This window comes from Lissotriton vulgaris, chromosome 9 (assembly GCF_964263255.1).
Source record: "Lissotriton vulgaris chromosome 9, aLisVul1.2, whole genome shotgun sequence".
NCBI classification, from domain to species: Eukaryota; Metazoa; Chordata; class Amphibia; order Caudata; family Salamandridae; genus Lissotriton; species Lissotriton vulgaris.
In genome coordinates, this window is record NC_141697.1 from 1,095,073,628 (window position 1) to 1,095,098,140 (window position 24,513).

The following is a 24,513-nucleotide window of genomic DNA, read 5'->3' on the forward strand; positions in this document are numbered from 1 at the left end:
CACATTGTAAAGGCCTTTCGTTGTGTCTATAGTTGTTTTTAACTCATTAATAAATGTTTCTCTTTTTACTTAAATTAAAAGTTGATCATTACGTGTGTTACTTCTTTACCTGCACTGCGTTTTCTTGGGTTGTTGAATGCAAAACCACACACATGTTCTACGTTTTCTGGTTTGGTGCAAAGGTCAAACTAATGAAGGCAGACCTGCCATCTCGCACATTGCCACCAAGTGTCACACAATATTGGATCCCATTTGACAGTCACACGGTGAATAGCAGATATCACAGGGTGGAAAGGAAGGCGAGATGGAAACCCCACTCAGTAGGTCTCTAGTTCATCCTTGAAGGCTCTAAGCAGCCGACATCCAGTAAAACTTTTGAAAATGCCTTAGAACACCACTGGCAACCTCAACAAGATTGTGTTTGTTTATTTGGTAAATGGAGAATTTGGTGGCTGACAGGTAACAGAGGTCAATGGTTTAGCACAAAATGATACCCCCACTCCGTAGAATGAAGTGAGAAGTCCCTTAATATCCCCTTCTCACAGATACTCATAGACCTTGGACTGAATGGGGCTGCCATCAAGGGTGGGGGCTCACCTTATGATGCAGGGGCCTGCATCAGGTCTCGACAAAGTGCCCTTCGGGCAGTTCTCGGCATGAAGCCCCTCCTCCTCATCACACTGTGATTTAAGTTGGAATGTCTGCAAAGGCAAACCAAGATTTTCCTTAATTAAAGCAATAAACCTGTATGGAATAGTGTACCTGGACAATGGTCTACCCCTACTGCAAGCGATCAGTGGGTTTTCCTACCACCAGACCAGTACTGTAGTTAGAGTTTCTCTTGCTCTACAGTACTACTCATAGCCTACAGGAGCACAGCAGACAGGAAGACTGGAGCCAGGCCAGGCACGATATCACAGTCCAGATTATCTATTTATTTTCTTACACAGATCAATTTCTAATGTAGCAAACATTTAGAACGAAAATGGTAAACAGCCCGGATGTGTATTAGTGTACTACGTGCGCGCCATTCTGGTTTCCGGAAATTATTTTTTGCTAAATGGCAGTCCTTGTTGAAGCATAGATTGCGACGCCAATTACAGGTACTATTATAAACGTAATTGCATTCAAAGCAGAGGTGTAATTAAAGTGTGTTTCAGTATCTGCCACAGTGGGTCAGTGGCACCAGCCGTTGGGGGCTGCAGGGTGCACATTCCCGGTGTATTCCAGTGCACTGTGGTGTAAACGGAATGATTTGCCATCTGTGGCCTGTGACCTTCGGAGTCTGAACAGGTGGTTTTATCACCTGCACACAGACACAAAAGGTGAGTCAGCTGATGCTCGCCTCGCAGGTGCTGCCGGCAGGACTGGAAGTGACAGTTTGATGGGCACGCTCTGCTAATTCACATGAATAGCTGGCGACGTGGCTGACGTATCTCATTAAAAAAGGTGCACTGGAAAAAAGAAAACACTGTGTGCGTATTCTGCAAGCGCCACGCCGCCGATAACCTCTTGAAAATAGTGGTTGTGCGAGAACTGGTATGCACAACACGTAGGCGACCAGCGATTGGGCTATATTAAAAGATTAATATCCAAACCGAAAGCATTTAGATTTGAAATTGGTATTTTTTTACATTCTGAAGGAGAAACGGTCTGCTTCGTTCATGCGTCGAATAAAACAGCACGCTGAGGGGCGAGACACAGCACAACATAGCGAAAAAAAAGCAGTGTCTATAACTACACAGATATCATCTCCCTGTCTAAAGTAAGGAACCAAAGTCATTACAGATAAGGCAGCACTCGCATCCCATTTCCAGCCCAAGCAGGTCTTTTACGGCTCGCTTGATTATTCAAGCGCTGGGAAGGAAGAAACATCTACCTTAAAGCGGGTGAGAAATCAGACTACATGCACCGAGCTCTCATCAGCATCCCAGTGGGTTAATTATGCGAAGGCGTTGCACCTCAGCGGATCCACCCTAGTCTTCCACGCATCCGGCGTACACACTATTACATTCGTTGATTTGCTAAATTCTCCTGAAAATGAACGCTCTCTGCAATTGCGTAGGAAAGACATGATACTTTCCGACGGATAAAGGGTCCCTGAGAAGAGGGCATCCTTCCAGCCCTTTGGTAGTGGGGCACAGGCACAGCAGCAACCTTCCTCTCTCTTATCCCTGAAGCCTAGGCGGGGGGAGCTCACGCCAGCCCCTCGTCTGCATCTACTCCCCGGATAGGCGTGGGGGCTCCGCTCCAGCAGGACGGAACAGGGACCGGCTCTGAGAAAGGAATGCGCGCTGGAGTGAAATAGCAGCCAGGCGCGCTGTGGCTTTAAGGCTGTCGGGGGCGCGCATTTCCAGCCCCCTCCTCTCTTCCCCCGTTCGCCGCGCGCTCCCGCTCGCCTCTCTCTCCTTCTCTGCTTTAAAGTCTGAGGCTGGATCGGGCTCGCTTTTTCACTTCCTGTATGGGAGAATGGAAAGCTTCCAGCGCGCTGCTCCCCATCCTCTGAGCATGGACTGAGCCTCCTCGCGCCTCTCAATATGCACCTCCCCGGGACCTGGGCAGCGCGGTCTGCATGAGGAGCCGCCGGTGGCTGGGAAGAAGCCCCCTCTTCTGCGCCTCCTTCCCGGGCGCCCCAAGTTCGGAGATTCCTGCAAGTGAGCAGCCCTCGCTGTCCGGCGCCAGGCCCAGCACCGCCGCGCCGGGACCGGATTTGTGTGTGGCTTTTGACCTTTTGAACTTTTCTTTTGCTGGCTGCGGGGGCGGCGGAACGAATTCAACAAGTTTTCTTTCAATGTGCGTTTTGTCATGCGGAGACTCCTGGAACCGTGTTGGTGGATCTTTTTCTTGAAGATAACGACCTCGGTGATCCATTATGTGCTGTGCTTTCCCGGTAAGGAAGGGGCGCGGGGTTCCTTGGGAATCTCTGTGGTTGGGAAGGAGCAAGGGCGGTGGGGAAATACTCCCTTCCTGACACTTGGGGGGGGGGGGGGGGGGGTGATGGGCTGGGGGTACGGGGCTGCGGTTTATAACCAGAGAACAAAACTGTGTGTTGGAGAGGATAGGGTGTCCCTGGTCCGACCAGCTGCCCCCCTCTTCCCCCATTGGAGGTGTAGCAACAGCGTTTAGTGATAGAGGGGAAAGAGGGGAAAGAGGGGAGGCCCTCTGCTCCTTGGAAGAGGGTACGGTATCTCGTCGATGAGCAGTGTCCTGTCGCTGCCTGAAAGGGGACAGAGCAGAACCGGGAACTACTCCCGCCTGTAAAAAACGGAGGGACCGACCTGGCTTGTTTTACTTGTGTGTGGGGGGCTCGCGTGTGCCCCTGTGGGAAGAAGGGGCTGGTTTCCGGCTGAGGGGGAGAAGGGCGGATCGAGTAGCATTTATGGCCGGCTTCGGCAAACTCGTTCTTAGGGGAGAGGGCTGCACGGTTGAATTTGACAGTGATTTGTGGATTTAGTTGTAGCCTGGGGCGATGCTCCGGAAAGAAGGGGGGGTTCTCTGCGGTTGAGGGTGTGCGCCAACGACCGCTGGAGTGGGAGCAAGCTATAGCGCTTGGTTGCTCACCGCTCATGCTTCTGAGCGGTCGGTGGCAGGGAGTGTTTGATTTGTTGGAGGTGGTGTTTACAGACTCCCACGCCGGCTCCTGAGTGGTGTTTCCGGTTGAGTTTCTGCCCCGGCAGTCTGGGTCAGTCTTCGTAGCTTTACTCCGGTCGACCGGACGTCTGTAGTCCAGAGCGTACTCTTAAGTAAAGAGGCCGACATCAATGGCTTTTGTAGGGGAGCCCTGTGGCTGTACCGCACAGACTGGTCGCAGTGTACTTTTACGTATTGAAATCTAACTCCATGCTCGGCTGTGTGGTGTATCTTTTGAGGGCTGTATGTGGAGGGGCGTGGCTTCCATAGGTGCAGTGGCACCGGGCCCCCCTGATCCCTTATTTCCGTGGGTGATAATTCATTCAGCAGGTAGAGGGGACATTTCTTTCCTGTCAATGGGGGCCTGACACAGCGGCTACGCTACCGTGAATTGTTGCTGTCCCCTCTCTCCCCCCGGGGTGTTGTGATTGCTGCTGCCCCCTCTCTTCCCCCGGGGGTGCCTGGTATGCCAGGCCGTCCCGCGCTCCCTGGTCTGAGATCACCTCTCCGGGATGCCCTTTGGTAAACGCGTGCACAGACGGCGCGCTCGCAGGCAGATTACAGGGCTGAATACCCAGGCAGCTCTTGCACCAGCCTTTAAATTACATGTCTGCCGGGCAGCGCCGCAGGTCCAGGCTGCTTCTGTGGGGGAAGAGTGAGCTTGCAGTGGCGACTGCCTTTGGCGCAGAGCTCCCCACGCACAGAGCCAGTATCGGGGCTCGCCTCTCACAAATTGAGCCGAGCTAGCCTGCTCAAATAAACTAGGACGTGCTGATTTTTAAAAGAGCCATTTGTTTCGGAGAACGAGCTCTTGATGTGTTTTCTTTCCAGTTAAGGCCAGCATGTCAGTAAATACATTTTTAGATAAAATCATTGATATCATTCTTCATAGTTGCATAATAAAACGTAGTTTTTGCATCCCTCAAGCGCAATCCGTGACCGGCCGTAAATGTTTATTTAAAGAGAAGACTGTTGGCTTTAAAGAGCGAGAAATCGGAGCTGTCAAACTTTCAGCGGCGCCTTGACAGCACGCGCCTGACAGGACTCCGGTGTACCTGCCCCCCTCCCCACCTACCCCCAGTCCACGCGCAGTCCGTGCACCCGCTGCCGTCTGCTTCACGCTGCCCTTGACAGGCGGATGACAGTACACGCTGCTGTCCAGATGCATTCAGGGAACACGGATATTTGTGATCAATGAGGGGCACCTGTCTGTCAGTGGCACATTGCGCCGGGATGGCGAGGCAGGAGGGCAGAGCGGCCAGTGATTCCCGGAATATATTACGGCATTTTGCGGATATATATATATTCCGTCTCTTAGAGGCGTCTCGGCATCAAACGTTTACAAGCTGTGCTCTCAACGGTACGCCAATCCTATTAATCACGGAGGCCGACCCCTGGAGCTGAATGCGGACTGGCATGCTAATGCTAATGGGAGGCAGGGCATTTAAAGGGAAATCCTCACCGCTGGCTCTGGAATGGTGGCTTCGTACACTGGCTGCCAGATTAGGGTGAAATGTCACGTTTTTGGGGAATCGTGCTGTCTGTTTAGGATGAGACACCGGCAGCAGCCGACAGAGGCGCTGTTGGGCTACGGTTACTGCGCCTCCTGATCAGAGACCCCACGCAGTGGACAAGGATGGGGGGGGGGGGGGGGGGGACTGACTTTACCCAAGATGTGAAGTTACATCTAGCAAACATCAGTGTCTGATAAACAAACAAATCATATATTTGTATAAACAAGGCACTCCCTTCTTTTATGGCAACCTATCTATCTTAAGATATATCTAATGTTCACTTGTTTTTCATATAGCGCTCCTTACTGCTTCATTACCGTTTAAAGCGCAGTAAATAACGGGGTGCTATTACCCAATGTAATTGTTCTCTCATTTACCAAACTAAGACTGTTGGGTGGTCCTTGATGTGGCTGGAACTCGTGACCCGCAGATCAACCTGTGTCTTAGCAGCGAACTTGACCCATGGAGCCTCCCTTCCACATTATGTTGGCTGGGGGTCACTATAACCACACAGTTTCGAGCGAGTAAATCAATGTAGTCTTAAAAATAACTTGCAACGATATTTTCTTTCCCAAGATTTCCCTTCAGTTTGATTAGAGTGCGGACATTTTAACTTTCAGAATCGTTGTTTGTCATTTATCAGTCTTGTATTTTCGATTCATATTGCTCTAGAACCTAAAACAATGGTATTCAAGAGCTCAGCCATCATAATGAAGTATCCTATTCCTCTCTGCAGACCACATTCCTTTTACACTTTATTTTGATACTTTTTGTTTTTAGCGGTAATCCAGTTGTAGGCCTTTGCTCCACTTTTCTCCTCTCTTGCAAATAGATGCCAGCTCTTTCAGGGCTGTGCATTTTAGAATATTTAGATGTCCTTCCAATTTTGAACAATCCTCTCCATCTGGCTCAGAATGTGAAGCTTAAAGTGAATTCCGTCAGAAACCCAAAGGTATCTAAGGATTGTGCCTCCTGCTTTGAACTTCTCCCAAAGAGCGCAATAAAAAAAATCAGTGTACTTGATTTAGGTTAAATCTGATTGCGTTGGGTCGTGACTACCACCCAGGCAGCAGCGTTGCATTGTTTTTATAGTCTGCTCCAAGATTCTCTGGTATATCTAAATATCGAAGGATACAAAAATATAATCCAGAAGCTGCAACGGCGCTAGCCACGCTCCCTATCCACTCCACGGATCTAGAAATAACAGCCTTTCTTCTGATAATCTGGTGTGCCATAAGTGAACCCGGATCAAGTGTTTTAACATAAGTAATGGCAAGAATCGGATATCTCTTGGGAGAATGCCTGATGCCCTAGGAGATGCTGCCCAAGTCCAAAATTCCTTAATTCAAGCTTCTTAGCATTGGAAGCTATCCATTCTTTATCAACCCATCATTTTTTTATTAAAAAATGCCCTGATGAGTTTTCAGCATCTTTCTTATCCTTGCCTGTGAGGCGTAAACACAGCTGAGTCAGTGTAATTGCTACCTCCCATGGCAGGAAGCTTACCTTAGCCGGTGGAGGTACATATTGACTAAGCGCAAACACGGGAGAGTCAGCCACCGATGGACAGCACACCTGGAAGTAGATGCTGAGGACTAAGTTCTGTACCCCCAATCTTCAGATGTGATCGTGTGGTAAATGTAGGAAATGCAGCTGGGTAAAACCCAACACTTGGTCTGAAAGGCCTAACTGGCCGTTTCCTACCGTTCTATGGTGAGGAAATAATTACACGCCCTCTCAGTTGATCACTCATTAAAAGTTCACCCAACAGTTGTTCTGATTTGCGTCTTGAGAGAGATGATCTCTGGCTTCTCTCCTACTAGCAATGTTACAGCATTTTCCCACTGAACATGCGGCCACCACATTATCAGACCCCTCGTCAATCAGGTTTTTGAATATAGCATCATGTATCTGCTGTAATTGCTCCCCATTTAATACATGCAAATGGAGCAGTCTACTGCAAGTGGCCTTTTATTAGTCACGCCAGTTTAGCATGTCTTTTGGTGTAGTTGCTTGTTATGTGTTCTGTTTACACACTGTACTTTTGTACTGGTGGTGATTCAGGACTTTGTAAGCAGGTCCTCTCTCTGGCGTTAATCTATTGCTTCGAGTACCGTTGTATTCAGAGGAGTCTGTAGATATTTCGTAAGGGCTCTTTATGTCTTTTTGCCAACCGCTTCACATTAGGGCAAATCGCCTGAAGCCGCTCCACCCTCGTTTGCCTATGCATAGAGCGCTTTATACACCAAAGAGGAGTGAGAAGTATATGGTGAGGGTATACCCTCAGCTTCCCTATTTTACTATGCAATAAACACAAGAAGAGGGGAGACCCAGTTATTTGTGGCAGTGTCTGTCTTGCCTTTATCCAAGACAAGTGAGTGTAATGCACCCAGGTAAATCGGAGTTTGCTCCACAACTTCTCGTAGATGGCGTGAAAAATTAAATGATATATAGGGTCCTCACCCACAGGTACCACCTGTGACATGCTTCATCATTGGACCCTCACCCAGACACTGAACGTGAATGGGTGTTTGTAAGTGGATCTCTTTGATTGCTAGCAGTGAGTGAAGGCAGGGTTGAATGAGTGTGTTAAAATAGCCTTTAAATCCTTTGTAAAATAATGTATTATTCGGGGATCTAGGGCTAGGTTAAACTAGATCAATGTGTTGCTTTAGGAATTAATGTTCCCAGGCCTCCAATAGGTCAATTGGATGCCTGGGAACATTAATTCCTAAAGCATCACACTGATCTACTTTAACCTAACACAACACGTTTTTCACACCATCTCAGGGAAAGTTCAGAGCCTGAGATTGTGAAGCGAGCTCTGATTTACCTGGGTGCATGATGCTCACTTGTCTCGGATACTGGCAAGGCAGACACTGTCACAAATAACTGTGTCTCCCCTCTCTTTGGGTTTATTGCTATGCAAAGAGTGCATCAGGGAAAATGTGAGAAACTGCAGAGCTGTCTCCACTACATTGTATCAGCTGACTGATGCATGCCCTAGGGCTGGTTGGGTACCACTGGCGAGGATCAGAGCGGCTCTGCCATCTCAAGTGGATTCATACAGTGATTGATTAGCTTTAAGCAGACAGGAGCCCTGATTATGGGTTATTGGAATTTTGTGACCCCTTCATAAATTGCTGTTTGCACATAGGATCAAAATTATGTGAGTTGGGTGGTGTTTATCACATCTGGTAGTCAACAGGTGTGCTAATTAGCTTACCGTTTGTTACATTTCAGCAAGCTGCAAATACCGAAATTTAACCGGGGTAAGGACATGGATTTTGGTGCTCGTCTTATGTTACTCCCCAAAAACTAATAATTGATGCTATTCGTCACACCTGATAAATAATGTACCCCAGGGTATCGTTAAATCTGTTGATACATCTATCTGATACATCGCCTCCAGGTCATTCAAAATGCCGCTGTGCGACTTTTGTTTAACATACCCAAAAGCTCCAGTGTCCGCCACCCTCTTCGTGCCCTCCATTGGCTCCCAGTCGCTCACAGGATTTTGTTTAAAATCATTGTCCTCTTACCGCGCTGTCCATCAAACTGGTCCAGTTTATTTGAGAAAAAGATTTTCCCTCTATGTTCCCAACCGACCCCTCAGGTCGGCCAATTTGTGCCAAATGACTGTACCTAAATTCAAATACAGCATACTTGGTGGCCAGTCCATCTCAGTCAGAGCTGCGAGAGCTTGGAACTCTCTTCCTCTCCACTTGTAAACAGCCCCACCATCACTGTTTTTAAGAAAGGATTGAAGACCCACCACTTTAACATCACTGTGTAGGGCTCTCCTTCCTCTCTTTTCTCTGGAATCTTTCTGCTCTGCCCTCTCCCTTCCACGCCAGTATACTATTTTCTTAGTAATTGAGCGCGCTACAAAACCCTTTATAATAATTATAATAATTTCTAATAATAATAATGAAAAGCACCTGCATTGCAACAAACTCTAAATTGGAAGTGTATCTTTTCACCAGGAATGGGGTTAAGTACAGGTTGAGTAAGTGGCCGAAAGTGATGTGTTCTGTGGCATGGGAGCACAGTTACACACACACTTTTCAGAGAAGACCCTACTTTTAAAAGTCTGCAAGGCATTTCAAGGCAAGGCGCGCCAATGTTGGAGTGCTACATCGCCAGACTGATGGTAGAATTGTGCTGCTCAAGCCACCCTGCATCGCATCGAGGTCAGACCAACGGAAATGTAGTCCCTGTCCTATGCTGCATTCAATCTTCATTCATATTCCTGCTGGGCCCAGGAAGAAGCCTCGGTCTATTGTTACAAGTGACAAACCACCCGGACTATGCATATAGATTGGCAGCTGCTGCCTGTTGCTGTTTTATTAGGAAACCTAATTGCTAAACGAAGTTAATTCACTTCCGTCGCCAGCTACGTTACATTTATAAAGCAAACTTCACCGTTTTCAACTATTACAATTCCCATTTCAACTAAAATGGATCTGCTCACTTCAGTGTTGAAAGAGAAGCTCACTGCTGCCCCTATGGCTACTTTGTATCAATAGGTATACTGTGAATACAAATGTTTGTGTTTCCGGTTCCCTATGTTACTGATCGCTTTATTTCACATGCCCGCATGCAGCATTACATTTTTGCTAGGCTTTTTGATTGAATACATTAAAGTTTCTTCGCTTTTAATGGTTCCATACTGAAGCCACATACATCCTCTCAATTTCTAACATTATCCCTTTACTCTCTTTGATTGCACGATGCATTTCTCCCCCCTCCACTATACACGCGCCTTTTGAGGCGGGTTTCGAGGCAATCAGCCCGCCATTACATGCCAGACAACCCCCCTGCCCCTAGTTCAATCACGGCTGCATTCACAGTAAACTAATTCGCGGCTCTCCTTCCAACCTCCATTATTGGCCCAGATATTGTGCTTTCTCACCTCTGACCCCTCCCCCTTCCATGGCCTCCATTTCACTGAAGCCTTTGCAGACTTGTCGGTCTCAACATACATTCAGATGGTGTTATAATGGCTTCTGTGCATGCACGGACTCTCCTTGGCATGGTGCGTGCTGTCTTCTGTGCAGTGTTTCCTCTGCCAGCATGTGCTGTCTGCATTCATTTCCTGGCTGTTCGCTGCCCACACAGGGTTTCACTGCTGTAATTCCGACACGCTTAACTTTCCACTTGTTTTTTTTAAATGTTTTACCTCGATGCAATTTTTCACAAATCTTAATCATTTTAATTAATCAGACGATAAATATTTAACTTTGATGTATGTACTTCTCTGCCTGTTCTATATCATAACTCACAGGTCAGAGAGCAAAGCAAAACCTACTCTTTACTGTGTTCGGGTTTTACTTCTCCCACACTTATAACCAAGAGAACATGATCCGTAAGGCAGCCTGGCACTAAGAACCCTATGATTCAGCCCCCACAAAGACCTACTCCATGCATTACACTGAAGGAGGAAAGGGGTTCAAAAACTCTTTTGTTTGTAATTCTGCAGCTCTCGAGAAGAAACATTTATCTCCTCTCTGTTGATTTTCTTCTCGATTCCAGGCCTTTGAGTGCGGTCCTTCTGCCCGGCTCTGATATTGTACAGTAATTGCATGGAGAGGCGGCTCGGGGAGCACTCCAAGGAAACAAGCTCTGATGGGGCTTTAATAGGGCAGCTTTGGAAGGGCCCTGATGCATAGTGATATCTTGCAACTGATGACCGTGGTATCGAAAGCTGATTGGAGGTGATCAGATGGGATCATTAAAAAAAAAAAGTTGTATGCTATTTTTAACTTGGAATGACTGCAGCTTCTAAAGGTGATGACAAGAGCTATCCAAGGGCCAGTACAATACAATGGCTTTCTTCTTTTTTGGTTTTTTTTAAAACATTTTTTTTAAAAGACTATATTTTATAAACTTCAGGGCCAAAACAAAATTGGAAGAAGAGTTAATGCTCAGGAATTTGTTCATTACTTTTCCAGACACATAGTTTGGTACACGTGCTTCATTTCTTTATTGACATTTGGAACTACCATAGTGGCCCCAAGTTCAGTTAACATCCAGGAGGTAACCAATTCCTTTCAATTTACTGAAGAGTTGCGAATATCAAAACATTTGTGTAGAGACTACTACCAAAAAGTCCTAAGTGCAGTGTCTACAAGAATGAAATCAATAATTGTGGCTTGATAAAACCATTTTTTTTAACGTTGCCACTTGCCTTATGGCACCAGAAAAGCCATTTCAGCACAAAATGCAGGTTTTTAAAGTAGGCACACCAATGAACACAGAAGCACAACACATGCAACTGGAAATCAGGCTGCATGTTGATGATGGATCCAATTTGAGACTCCTCTGAGGATCCTCGATCAATTTTTTTGCAGTGTACTAAATTCCACTCTGCTTTTCAGTAACAATAAAAAAAATTCTTTAAAAATCTAATTGGAATATAAAGTAATTGCTTTATTTTATATGCATTTTCTGTGTGTGCGCTCTTTACTAACCATATGGCACCCTCACCGCAGTAGACTTAAGTTGTATCCTTTTTTTTTTGTCTCACGGTTCCAAGATACGAAATCTTTAGGCAGAGTCGGGCTGGGCATGAGCAATGCTCACGCATGCAATATTTAAATGTTGGCCATAAAAATATAACTGCATAAATGGAATTGGTGGTCCCAGGTGTAAGCGCCTTCAGCATGGAAGCTGTGCATCCAGTCTAGTTAGTAATGCAGAAATAGCTGTTTATGTATACATGATTTACTTTCCCTAAATGTTTCCATTAATATGCTACTTTATCATGGGGAAATAAATGGCACACATTGTTACACTTGCACTCGTGGGAAGGGAGGGAATGGCTCGGATTTGAATGTGGAGAAGCATAGGACATTTTCGGGTATAGCCAGGCAAGTACTTTTGCAAACCGGAGTCATTAGTAATTGAAACAGGTAATTAATCAAGACGCTAGGCTTAAATGAAAGAGTGGAAGGTGGGTTTGTCCTGCATCATGGTTTATTGGGGCTATGACTGAATTATAGTTTGGAATGCCAGTGTAACATGCTTAGAATCCTGGAGAACGACTGTTCTCGAAAAGGGCTGCATAACCAGTTAATGTAATTCTGATTGCATGAATAGCTACTTAATGCAATTTTTTGATGATGGTTTTGATTGTACTAAATCCATTTTAAAAAAACCTTTTTTTATTTTAAACCTATCTGCAGCATATCTGATTTTATCCTGGTACACTGTAGCAATAAACCAAGGGGTTTAGTTATCCGACAGTTTTAAAAGAAGGTGGTAGTGTGTACATTTTTATTTTTGGGCCCCTACAAAGTTTACATACATAATTTATTGCAAATGTTTATTTTCAAATAGTAAACGTTGCTTTCAAACTAGCAGCTATGCCCTCTTTATTTCCTTTTTCACAAAAACACATACAGCATATGTGTTGAGAAAATTACCCTTTTTACACATTCGCACTGCTTTAGCATGATAATGTTCAATTTTGAAAACCTCAGTTTGGGATAATGTTGACTCTAGTAAGTCACTTACTTCCCTTCGTATTTAAGTAGCACCTCTTCATGCCAATCGGACACACCCAGACCCGTTAAACCTGCATATTGTGCCAGACCTATATTATGGTTTTAAAGTTTCATGTGTTGATCTATGCTGGTCTTGCATCTTAACAAAAAAAGAGTACTTTTTAACTTTGTTGATGACCCTCTAATTTCTGTCTGTAATATCTCACTGGGCTTTTATCTAACTGCAAGTGAGATCCCATTCGAAACCTAATGACCTTCCTACCAGATTAGCACTAATGGAAGAGCCAGTGCTTCTGCTCACATCAGGAATTCTGTGATCTGGATGGGCGGACGGCTGCACTGTTTTTCCACTAGTCTATCCAGCACATCATTGACCACCACTATGGGATAGCTGTGACGGAGCGGGCAGAGCGTATGACTCTGGAGCGACAGCTCAGATCATGTGACTCTAGGCAATAGCTCACGTAATCTCCCCGACGGCCCCAGCGCCTTGAAACCCTTAAGGGGTGATATGTTCTCGCTTCACAAATATTAAAATAACATTGTTCCCTGTGCCTCTGATTAGTAGCCATTAATATTAATACCGAATTTTGAATCTAGTTATTCCTTGCTATGAAGAAATACTGCTACCACTGCATGCTGACTTGTGCTGAGGGGCTGCATAATTAACCTAAAACATAGATGCTTGCCCATTTGGTTTTTTTTCTTCTTTCATCCATGTTCAGTGACATCTTAGACCAATTGAGCTTTCCTTATCTTTGTTTGAGTTTTCACAGAACCGCTTGAATAAAAAAAGCACCCCCATTATTCAGTTACCCATCTAAAATTCAATTTTCGTAGACTAAACTCAATTGTCTGATTGTGTAGATTAATACATGCATTACTTAGTTCATCCTGGTAGCTTGTCTCTGCATCTCGTAATTTAGTTTGCATGAATCTATCTTTACTATCCTATGAAGCATTTCCGCTCTTGCTTGCTTTGAGGGCGGTAGCACCAATAGTGGCTTCATGTGCATTCCTTTCTTGTTGCCCAATGACATCAGAACTGTTCCCATTTTTTCCCTGCCCTTCAAGTGGTACTTCTTTTTAATTAATGCATTTTATACTGTTTGTCTTCAAATACTCAGAGCAACCAATTTTACAATACATCCAACAGTTCTCTTCATAGTTCTGATCTGTGAATTTCAGCTGTGTTGAGCTACAATAAAACCCCTTAACAGTCTGTAGCCTTCATCAAGGCTAGTCTTTTTTCCTTGAAACTCTTCCGGTGGAATATTAAATCATTTTATTTATCTCGTTTACCTTCCCTTTCCTACAAATACATTTTAGTAATGCACTTTTGTGTTCCAGTTGGTATTAAAACTAACCCTCACACCACATGTGGTGTCTAAAATAAGTCAATCAATCATGACATTTGTATAGCGCGCTACTCGCCCAGAAGGGTCTCAAGGCGCTGGGGGAGAGGGGTCCGTTACTGCTCGAAGCCAGGGCTTGAGTTGCTTTCTGAAGGAGAGGTGGTCCTGGGTTAGCTGAAGGTGGATGGGGAGGGAGTTCCATGTCTTGGCTGCCAGGTAGGGGAAGGATCTTCCTCCGGCGGTGGCTCTGCGGGTGCGTGGAACGGCGGCGAGGGCGAGGCTGGTCGACTGTAGCTGGCGCGTGGGCGAGTAGAAGGTCAGGCGGTTGTTGAGGTACTTGGGGCCCAGGTCGTGGAGAGCCTTGTGTGCGTGGGTGAGGAGTCTGAACGTGATCCTCTTGCTGACGGGGAGCCAGTGCTGGTGTCTCCGGTGGCTGGAGATGTGCCTGTGTCGGGGGATGTCCAGGACGAGTCTTGCGGAGGCGTTCTGGATGCTTTGGAGTCTTTTCTGAAGTTTGGCTGTGGTTCCGGCTTAGAGGGTGTTTCCGTAGTCCAGTCGGCTGGTGATGAGTGCCTGAGTGACCGTCTTCCTGGTTTCGGTGGGGATCCATCGGAAGATCTTTCGGAGCATGCGCAGGGTGTTGAAGCACGATGATGAGACGGCATTGACTTGTCTGGTCATCGAGAGGGAGGAGTCCAGGATGAAGCCCAGGTTACGTGCGTGGTCCGTTGGCTTGGGAGTGGTGCCCAGGGCAGGGGGCCACCAGGAGTCGTCCCAGGCGGAGGGCGATGACCCCAGGATGAGGACTGCCGTCTTGTCTGAGTTCAGTTTCAGGCGGCTGTTCTGCGACGTCTTTCATCCCTTCGTGTAGGCTGGTTCTGGCGGTGGCTGGGTCGTTGGTGAGGGAGAGGATCAGCTGGGTGTCGTCGGCGTAGGAGATGATGTTGAGGTTGTGTTGGCGTGCGATGGCTGCGAGGGGGCTCATGTAGACGTTGAAGAGGGTGGGGCTGTGCGATGATCCCTGTGGTACGCTGCAGATGACTTTGGTGGCCTTGGATCTGAACGGGGGGAGGCAGACTCTCTGGGTTCTTCCGGCGAGGAACGAGATGATCCACTCCAGTGCCTTCTCTTGGATTCCGATGTTGCTGAGGCGCTGCACTAGGGTGCAGTGGCAGACAGTGTCGAAGGCTGCGGAGGGGTCCAGGAGGATGAGGGCCGCTGTTTCCCCGTTGTCGAGCATGGATCTGATGTCGTCAGTGGTTGCGATGAGGGCGGTCTTGGGGCTGTGGTTGGCTTGGAAGCCGGACTGCGAGTGGTCGAGGGATCCGTAAGTCTCGAGGAAGGCGGCAAGCTGTCTGTTGACGGTCTTCTCGATGACTTTGGCAGGAAAAGAGAGGAGAGAGATGGGGCGGAAGTTCTTGAGGTCGGTAGGGTCCGCTGTTGGTTTCTTCAGGAGGGCGCTGAGCTCGGATACTACCACTGGATAATTTAATCCACCCTTCTTAATTGAGGCATTCACTTAGTTCACTTGTGCAGGCAAGCATTGGGTTTGACTTTACTATGCATGACTTCTGCACTGCTCAAATTTCCTGTTTGGTGTTCTTCAAATTTTTGTTTAGTTGATATGTAAGCTTTCATTCACTAACTGCCTGGTACTCTTAACTGATAGGCTGCTCTTTCTTTGTAGTGTCTGACAACTAGGCAAGCTTTTGTACAGACCCTTGCTGTTTCCTCCGCTCCCTTTGAAAAGCAGTGGGCTCCCCTATGCAGAAATGTAAAGGAAAAGCTGCATACAACTTTGAGTATCTGCATGCACCCCCTTTAGTTTGTGGCGCAAAGACAAATTTTTTTCCTAGTTGCATTGGGCCACAGTGCCATGCAAATGAGGTAACTGCGCCTGGAGATAACACTGGCGGGATCTGTTATGAAAGAGGCTTTGCAAGCTTCTGCAGCTCTAGCTCCGACACCAAAGTGCCTTGGTCACGCACATGCATGTTACACCCTCAGGTCTCTTGGTGTAATATGGGTCCAAAGGAGTAATCTTAGTGGGCTGTCTGCCAGTTTCCTACTAAAAACGATGTACCGGTATAGTCCCTATGTAATCTGATATTGCAATTGAGTGGCTCTGGTGGTATAGCAGAGTGTGTAGTAAGTCACCAGAACTTCGAGATTGCATTTCACGCATAGTATCCATTGTGTGTATTTTTGGTTGGGTGTGTGCGTGTGTGTGCATACATGCGTGTGTATATAGATTTATAATCATGGATTTTTTCGATATGGATTTAGTTTGAAAAAGCCGTTGTCTTGAATGTGCAAATAACAATGGCACTGATTGGCTTTAGAATGTTATTCTTTGTTTACCTTTCTTGAATTTATCGTTAATAAAAATCAACGGGCACTAGTGAGGCTCAGGGGATTTAAGAGCATCCGTGGCTGCAGCCTTTACCGCCTGTTAGACCTGGCATCTGTGGCATGTTTTTTCCCTGTCTTTTTGCTTCTGGCCACCTGTTTTTTACTTTATTTTCTGCATTTCGTTTAAAATGGATTTAGAACTGTGGGCATTTTTCCAGCTGCTGATCAGTGCTAAAGTGCAAGTGCTCCCTGCGTAAATTGTAATTAAGATAGGTTGTCCATGAACCTGGAAGCAAGCCAGAAGGACATGAAATGTGGTACGACCAGAATACCACATCTGGTTGAATTTCAGCCTGATCATAAAGTATGGGGGATGGAGCCAGTAGAGCCCTGTGCTCTACAGGACATGTGGTCTGACTCATACGAGGTGAAGGAGCACACATGTGATGTCACCTACCTGAGGTACTTGCAGACTCCTAGTAACCCCTAGAGGATCCTGCATGTGAACCGTGGACTACCACAGGATCAACGCTGTCACTAAGACCGAGGCACACCCCATCGCCTGAGCTGAGGAGCTCATTGATTGCTGGGAGCTGCCAAGTTCCTCAGTACATTTGATCTAATGTCTGGTAACTGGCAGATTGCATTGGCTGTGAGGGCCAAGGAGAGGTTGGCATTCTCGACACCAGAAGGGCACTACCAGTACTAGGTCATGCCTTTTGGGTTGAACGCCCCTGCCATCTTTCAGAGGTTGGTCAACCAGGCCCTGGCTGGGCTGGAGGTTTTCAGTGCTACCTACCTTAATGGCACAGCAGTGTTCAGCTCCAGTTGAGAGGCCCACATGCACCACCTCTGGGAAGTGTTGAAGGCCCGGCAGAAGGGAGGCCAGTAAGTGCCAGATAGAGCAGGGGTCTGTGGTGTACTTGGGGCACCAGGTAGGAAGCGGCCAGGTGGTGCCCCTACAACCCAAGATTGACACCATTCTGTCTTGGGCACCCCCCCAACACTCAAACAGAGGTGAGAGCCACCTTAGGTCTCACCGGGTACTACTGCAGGTTTGTCATGGGTTATGGCACCATTGCTGCCTCTTTGACTGAACTGACTTCGAGGAAGCGGCCGTGCCAAGCGATCTGGGTTTTAGCAAGCCAGACCACTTTGATACCCTGAAGGAGGCCATGTGCGCGGCACCCGTGCTCCTGACTACTACAAAGAGTTATGGTACAGACTGATGCCTCGGAGCATGGTGTGTGAGCTGTGCTTTCACAGCTGAATGAAGAGGGCCTCGACTAACCGTAGCTTTAATTGATTGGCATATTTGATTTACTGGTAAGACCCTTGTAAAGTGTACTGTGTGTTCTCAGGGCCTGTAATTCAAATGCTTCGAGTGGGCCTGCTGCACTGATTGTAATCCACATGAGTAACCCTGCAAACATGTCTCAGACCTGCTACTGCAGTGTCTGTGAGTGCAGTTTTAAACAGTTATGTCTATCTGGCAACTGTTCCCACTTGCCAGGCCTAAACCATCCCTTTTACTACATGTAAAGCACCCCTAAAGTAGCCCATGGTAGCCCCATGGGCAGGGTGCAGTGTATTTAAAAGTTAGGACCTGTACTGTGTGTTTTACATGTCCGGATAGTGAAATCCTGCTAATATCGTTTTCACTATTGCAAAGACTATCTATCCCATAGGTTATCATTGGAGCTGTTGTGTAGCCTCTTAAAAGTGTAACTTCCAGTCCGGAAGAGATGGAGATCTGGAGTTTGGAAACCCTGAACAGACCATTTATCAGTACATATTTTAGTGAAGTTGGTTTTTAAATTGTGTTTGAAAATGCCATTCTTAGAAAGCTGGAATTTTCATGTTTATCAGTCTGTGTCTCTGCTTGCCTGTGGAATCCACATCTGGTTTTGACTGAAAGTTGGGCTGTTTGTGCATTCACTCTAGACAGTCCCACAATGGGAGCTGAGGTGTGCCCGGCATATTCTGATGGCCCATCACCAGGCTGAAGGGTTTTTTTGAGCAAGAGTTGGAGGAGCTGTCACTGACCCTTGAGTAATGCTGTACCTATCCTCACACAAATCTCGCTCTCTCCCCCACCCCTGCAGTGTGTCCAGAGCCAGGGCAGGGAAAGGCAGGGTCTTGGCACTACAAAGACTTTCCTTTGAAGTTTACTATTTCAAAGGCAGAAACTGGTACAACTACTGGAGTTGTGACACCATAACTTCAGGACACTTATGGATTAAAGAGATTCTGCCAAGAATAGTTGGAGACGCTGTAGGAGGGGAACTGCCACTCTGCATGTTGCTATGCTGTGCTTGCCTACTGCTTGCTGCTTCTATCTTGGGCAGTGCAAGCACTGGACTTTGCTTTCTGTATCCTGCTTGCCAAGGTTCTCCAAGGGCTTGTGTGCTTGCCAACTTTTAAGAAGTCTCAGAGCCATCATATACTTCATTTGCAGCTACTGAACTCCTCTGCTGGGTGTTCTGACCTGCCAAGTAGTGCCACTTCCAGTTCTAGGCCCTTTGAGTTGGCTTTGCTGCGAATGACTGAAGAAAACCCTCGCCTGACCTTCAGCACCTGGTTTTACCCACTGCAGCAACGTAGTGCGGTTGAAAATGCAAATTATTGCCGGGGTGCAGCCAAAGAATCAACGCAACGCCTGTTGTGCGGATAAATGATAGCCACAGCCATAATAATTAATAATTTTAAAGAACAGTGGTTCGAAGTAGGCCTTATGAGGTCCTTAAAGGAAACAGAAGGTTTTAGCGAGTATTTAATAAGTCGCTAGGGAGCAGTGGTAGTAGGAAAGGTTTAGAGTTTTTTATTTTTACTCTTTTCTCGTAACAATATACATAAATATATATATATATATATATATATATATATATATATATATATATATATATACTGTATTGCAGGTGCTCAAGTGAATAATACGGTGCAGGACGTGACATAAGTGAACGAACTGTCACACAACAACAAGGATAAAAACACACAACAATTATATACAATGGTACAAGTGAAATTCCTTGGGTAGGTCGACGGCGTTTCGATCTATATTGTTTTAGATCTTCATCAGGACAGTTGAGCCTCCTGAAACTACAGAAATTTCAATTATACTCTCTTTCTTATATGTACTTTACTGGTATTCCTACATGTTTTGATCTGACACTGTTTTTGTGCTCCCGGGAAAAATTTAAAAAGAAGAAATGAATTCTCAAGCATGCACATGTTCAATTTACTATGCATGCATTTTTTGTGAAGGACTAATTCGAGGGCAGGTGATTTAATCTCACCCAAGTGCGCGGCGTTTTTTCAGGCTCGAGTTGTGCGCGCATGCATCCAAAGGAATGGATTGTCACAATTTAAAGAGATATATACAGCCATAATAAAGCACTGTACTTCCGTCTGAGGTGCCCACTCCAACACTGGCCCTGCTGTGCGGCTGAAGAATACGACACATCACCATCTTGCAGCTGGAAAACTGACACAGTTCTGGTTTCTAACACTGCCTAATTATGTATTTACTGTATTTGGCACATAGTTTGCTGATTTCAACAGAAATGTTGTTTCGGTCTCAAATGTTTAAAAAATTAAGCTGCTTGAGAGAGTCACATAATTGTCATGTTTTTGCCTCATAATTTTGATGAACCTTGCTGCATAATGTGGTCCTCCATGCCACTTAATCCTAATAGCTCTGGTTAGAGGTTATCATTCTGATGACTAGATCCATATTTCATGGACATCCATAAGCTATTTCCCATAGCTCGTGATTATCTTTGTAATATGGGGTTTTTATACCACTGCTGGGGGTTTTATACCACTGCATTTTGGGTAATGAGGATTGATCAAACATGACTGCCTTGCCTGGTGCAGGTAATGCAATGAAATTCACAAGTAAATTATTCATATTCTCCAGGTAATGGTGGAACTTTGTCAGAACATACTCGTACACTAGATAATCCCCCACCCCATGTTGAGTGGATTAGTTGAAATTAATTATTTTCTTGTGTAAGTGGATTGTCAACTGCACATATGTTACAGTTGTACTGTATAATTGTGATAAAAGCATATCCAACAATAGATGCTCTGTAAACAGTTATCACCTACAACAAGCAGGAGATAATAGTTTGGATAACAATGTACACAAACGGGTTGCCATATGATGCTCCAGACATGTATTCACTGAAGGTTAAATCTTGTAGTAAATCCAAGAATTTCAGAGTTAATTTAGTGCATTAGTGCATATGTCTGAATGGCCTGAAAAAGCAAGATAACTTGTAGAATGAATGGCCCTGGAAATGCCGTGATGATTGCATAGTTGCCTCACCGACCAAGAATGACTTTCCAGCCAGGAGCGAAACTAGACGCAAACTGGGGGGGGGGGGGGGACTGGTAGGGGGGGGGCGTCGCTAACACATGGATTAGTGGAGACAGACATCACAAGAGCCGAATCAAAATTACTTGTGATGGGGGGGCTCCCGACACTTTTCCGATGTAATGCATAAAACACAGAATCATTCTTTTAGACTACATGTGGCAAATGGTGCATTTTAAAGCACACCGGGTCAGTAACATTATTCTTGGCATAAGGTGATTTTGGCCTCTCGGAATTTTAGCACAGTGAATGACAAATGTTCTATTTTAATGCACATTAGGCCAGTAAACCTTGTGAAATGTGAAACGCCAGGTTCTGTTTTACATCCCAATCTCAAGAAAATCATAGGCTTCAAACACTCTGGGCCAGGTGTCTCAACCTAACTAATCTTAAAAAAATATTTTACAAGATATTTCACTAGCCTTACACCAAAGGAAGATTTTGAAAATTGGAAGCAAATAATGCAGTTTAATCACACTTATTTAGTTGCTGCTCTGTTCATGCTTAAATTATTCATTTACCCACACACCATTCTTTTATGGTATTTTCTAAATATGTTAGTATAATAAGCGGCTTTGTAGCTGTTTGGGGGAAGCTGCCACATATCCAAGCTCAATAGCACAAAGAATGTTGAATATATATATATTATTTGGTACTTTGTGACAACTCCCACCAAATATTTTTGAATTTGAAATGCTTGGGTAGTATTTAGCAAGAAACTCAACCCATGTTTGATACGATTTGCTCTAATTACCCACATTAAGGATAGAAACTAAGCACACAGGCTTAATTATAGATGATGCCACCACATCACAGGTGGGTGTCAGTCTGGGATTACCAAGGGTTGTTGAAATAGTTATCAATTTGGCACTCATCTTGCTGCACTCCGCACCCTTTGTCTAAGTGAAAGGATCCGAAAAAAAATATATATATTATATTTTATTTTTTTTATTGCTCCTACTGATTTGTGGGAACCATTCTTTTTACAGATCTGTTTTTTTCTTTCAAACTTTGTACTGTGCTCTTAACCCGGCAATTGTCCTTTATGTTGGTAACTATGTTCTGCTTTCTTCAATGTTTACTTTTTTAAGGTCTTTAATGGCCGAGGCACTGTCCTTCGTTGCCCCAGCGATGACTTATGCTGCCACACTACTGCTATAGCATTTCAATTTCAACAGTTGTAAACCTATGGCCAATCTTGACACATTAATTAATCTAAACTGTGCAGTTCATAACAAATTTAACTAGACTGATTTGATTCGTGAGGATTGTAACTCTGGTAACTTGAACCTACTCTTGCCCGTCTCCTCTTTGAGACTTGATTGTTGTAAACATTGGATGCATGTTATTTTCAGTATCGTGTGATCTCATTTTTATGCCTTACCTTTTTCCCAATGAGAAGAAATTGACTGGTCTGTTTCCAAGAAACAACAAGGCAGTGAGTTGGGCACAGAGTTCTGATGCCATGCTGCCGCATTTATTCCTGACTGCTCAACACACCTTGGCCACGCCTTCTATTCTGCATAACTACTTAATATTCTCATTAGCAAAGCGAAGGATGCTTAACATACACTCCTTGGCAATCGTTATAAAGGCTACGTTCATGACCACTTTCACCTAAACATTCTTTTCTACACCAGTCTGTACTATATACATTTATCGCCATACTCCTCGAGCATATGACGTTTCCTAGTGCCCACACACTGTTCTTTCTAGCCCCACAGCATTACAGACTTCGATTGGTTATCTTTTCGTTACATCTGAGCCATACTTTGTTAAACCGTGGAAAATGATGTCTCACCTCTGAAGTAGGCTATGTTTAAAACCTGGTCCCTTGCCTCTGTGCAGTGGATTGTACTTTAAGCTCGCTGTGCATCATGGCCTTGGACTGTTGTTCGTATTCAAGCCAGATGTTTTCTCAAACACCTGCCCCAGTGTTGCTATATGTTGACCTGTGCATTTCAGAACATGAAAGTGTGTATCGCATCCCACGTGATAATTTTTTGATACAGTCAGGTATTGGTATGTGCGTGCTATGTTCGTTCCAGTAACGTCAGTCATCTCTGCTTTGTTTTATAACCGGTACCATTTGCGTTCTCCAGTGTTAGCAAAAAACGCACCTCTGCACCCACAGTTTGCAGGAATAATTGTGAGGACCATTTATTTAGCTGATGGTAAGCACTGACATTTTAACTCTTGGAAACAGAAAAATGTCGTGACAAATGCTAATAGTACAATACTTATTTATTGGGAAGGTCAGATTTTGTCTGCGATTAAACAAAGTTATATCAAGTGACTGAAGAAGGTATCTTCTGATTAATGTATCCTCTAGCTTACCGTCAACCTCCATTGTCTTCCTTGCTTTTTCAATTGTACAGGAATTAATTCTTGGGTGCTACTCTGAGCAGTATTGTGCCATGCCTAGTTTCAGATAAGCTGCAGTTGTGCTGAATTATTGCTTGCTAGAGTAATATTGATCATAAGTTAAAGTGTGCAGACACTTGGTATCTGGGTGCGCTACGAGCTTAGAACCAAGAACATGAGTTAAGATTAGAAACACACATGCGCTTCTAGAAGTTTCCTGAAATTAAGTTGCAAAACAATTAGGAAAGCATTCTAAGCTTTAATCACAAGATATGCAAATACTACTTGCCACCCTCCCCTTCTATATTATGGAATCTTCCGTGCCTTCAATCTTCCAGGCAGACTTAATCATTCCTCCTCCCCCCCCCCCTCCTCCTTTGCTCCACTTCTGCTCTTGTCCCAATTCCTAATAATGGAACACTCGATGGCACATGCTTTGAAGACTGTTCTTGAATCGGTAACTAATAAAGATCCTTTACATAATAGTACATTCTATACATTTTACTTCACCCCAAGAAGAGGCAAATAGCTAGATTTTGGGTGATCGAAAATTTCGGGAAAACTATATTGTGGCATTTCCCAGCCCAAGAAGAAGCAAGTAGATAGCTTTTGAATATGCTCCTTAAAGGCCAATTCGGAGTTAAAAATTACTTTCATATTGTGGGTTGAAGAAGCAGTCCAGGATCAGATCGGACTTCATTGGGCCATCAATCCAGCCCCCAGGGCATTTAAAACAAAAAAGGGATAGCTCTGTCGTAGACAAGTTGAGGTGCAAAGAACCTGGTCCATCCAGAAGGCAATGACTTGCATGACATTTTAAACTGAGATCCAGAATGATTTATTGTCATTTAGACTGAAGATAAGTTTGGTTTACTCTGTATATGAAAAGATCATTGTCAAAGGTACTTATTGGAACAACACATAAACATTTTTTAAATCTATCTCTGAAATAGGAAGTTATATTTTTGGATTGGGTGTGCCTACCTCCCACATCTCAGTGCTTTGCTGTAGAAATCGCGTTCTCTATTCAAAGAAAAGTAACATTTTTTTCCAACTTTAACTCACGTCAACAAAACAGTTGTTGAACTCTGTGCGGTTGCTGTGACTGGACTACATTGCAAGAAAATACAGCAATACCTATTTTGTCTATAAATGTTTTTATTGCCTTTCGTTTTGTTATTCATTTCAGCTCGTGTTCAAAAAACCTTCACGGCATAAACACTGATCTTGTTAACTCTGAATATTTGACACTATGCACACCATGAGAAATGCAGCACACAAACCAACCGCTTCCCCCACTTCACACTTTCATTCATAATGCCTGTTCGGTCTTCATTGACAAACAGCATGTGAGCAGCTGGCTAGTTTTGTTCACTTATTATATAATACTGTCTGTTCTAATCTCCTGCAGG

The 24,513-nt window shown here is 45.0% G+C and overlaps 1 protein-coding gene across 6 annotated transcripts in view; it reads left to right on the forward strand.

Moving 5' to 3' along the window:
* The first annotated feature begins 2,397 nt into the window (after positions 1-2,397).
* Positions 2,398-24,513, forward strand: part of LOC147692851 (receptor-type tyrosine-protein phosphatase gamma-like) — a 1,083,817-nt gene continuing 1,061,701 nt past the window's right edge. For all 6 annotated transcript variants that reach the window (XM_086939073.1, XM_086939071.1, XM_086939072.1 and 3 more), the window contains exon 1: positions 2,398-2,890. In XM_086939073.1, the coding sequence (XP_086795199.1) occupies positions 2,806-2,890 (85 nt within the window). In that variant the 5' untranslated portion in view covers positions 2,398-2,805. The remainder of the gene's footprint in view (positions 2,891-24,513) is intronic.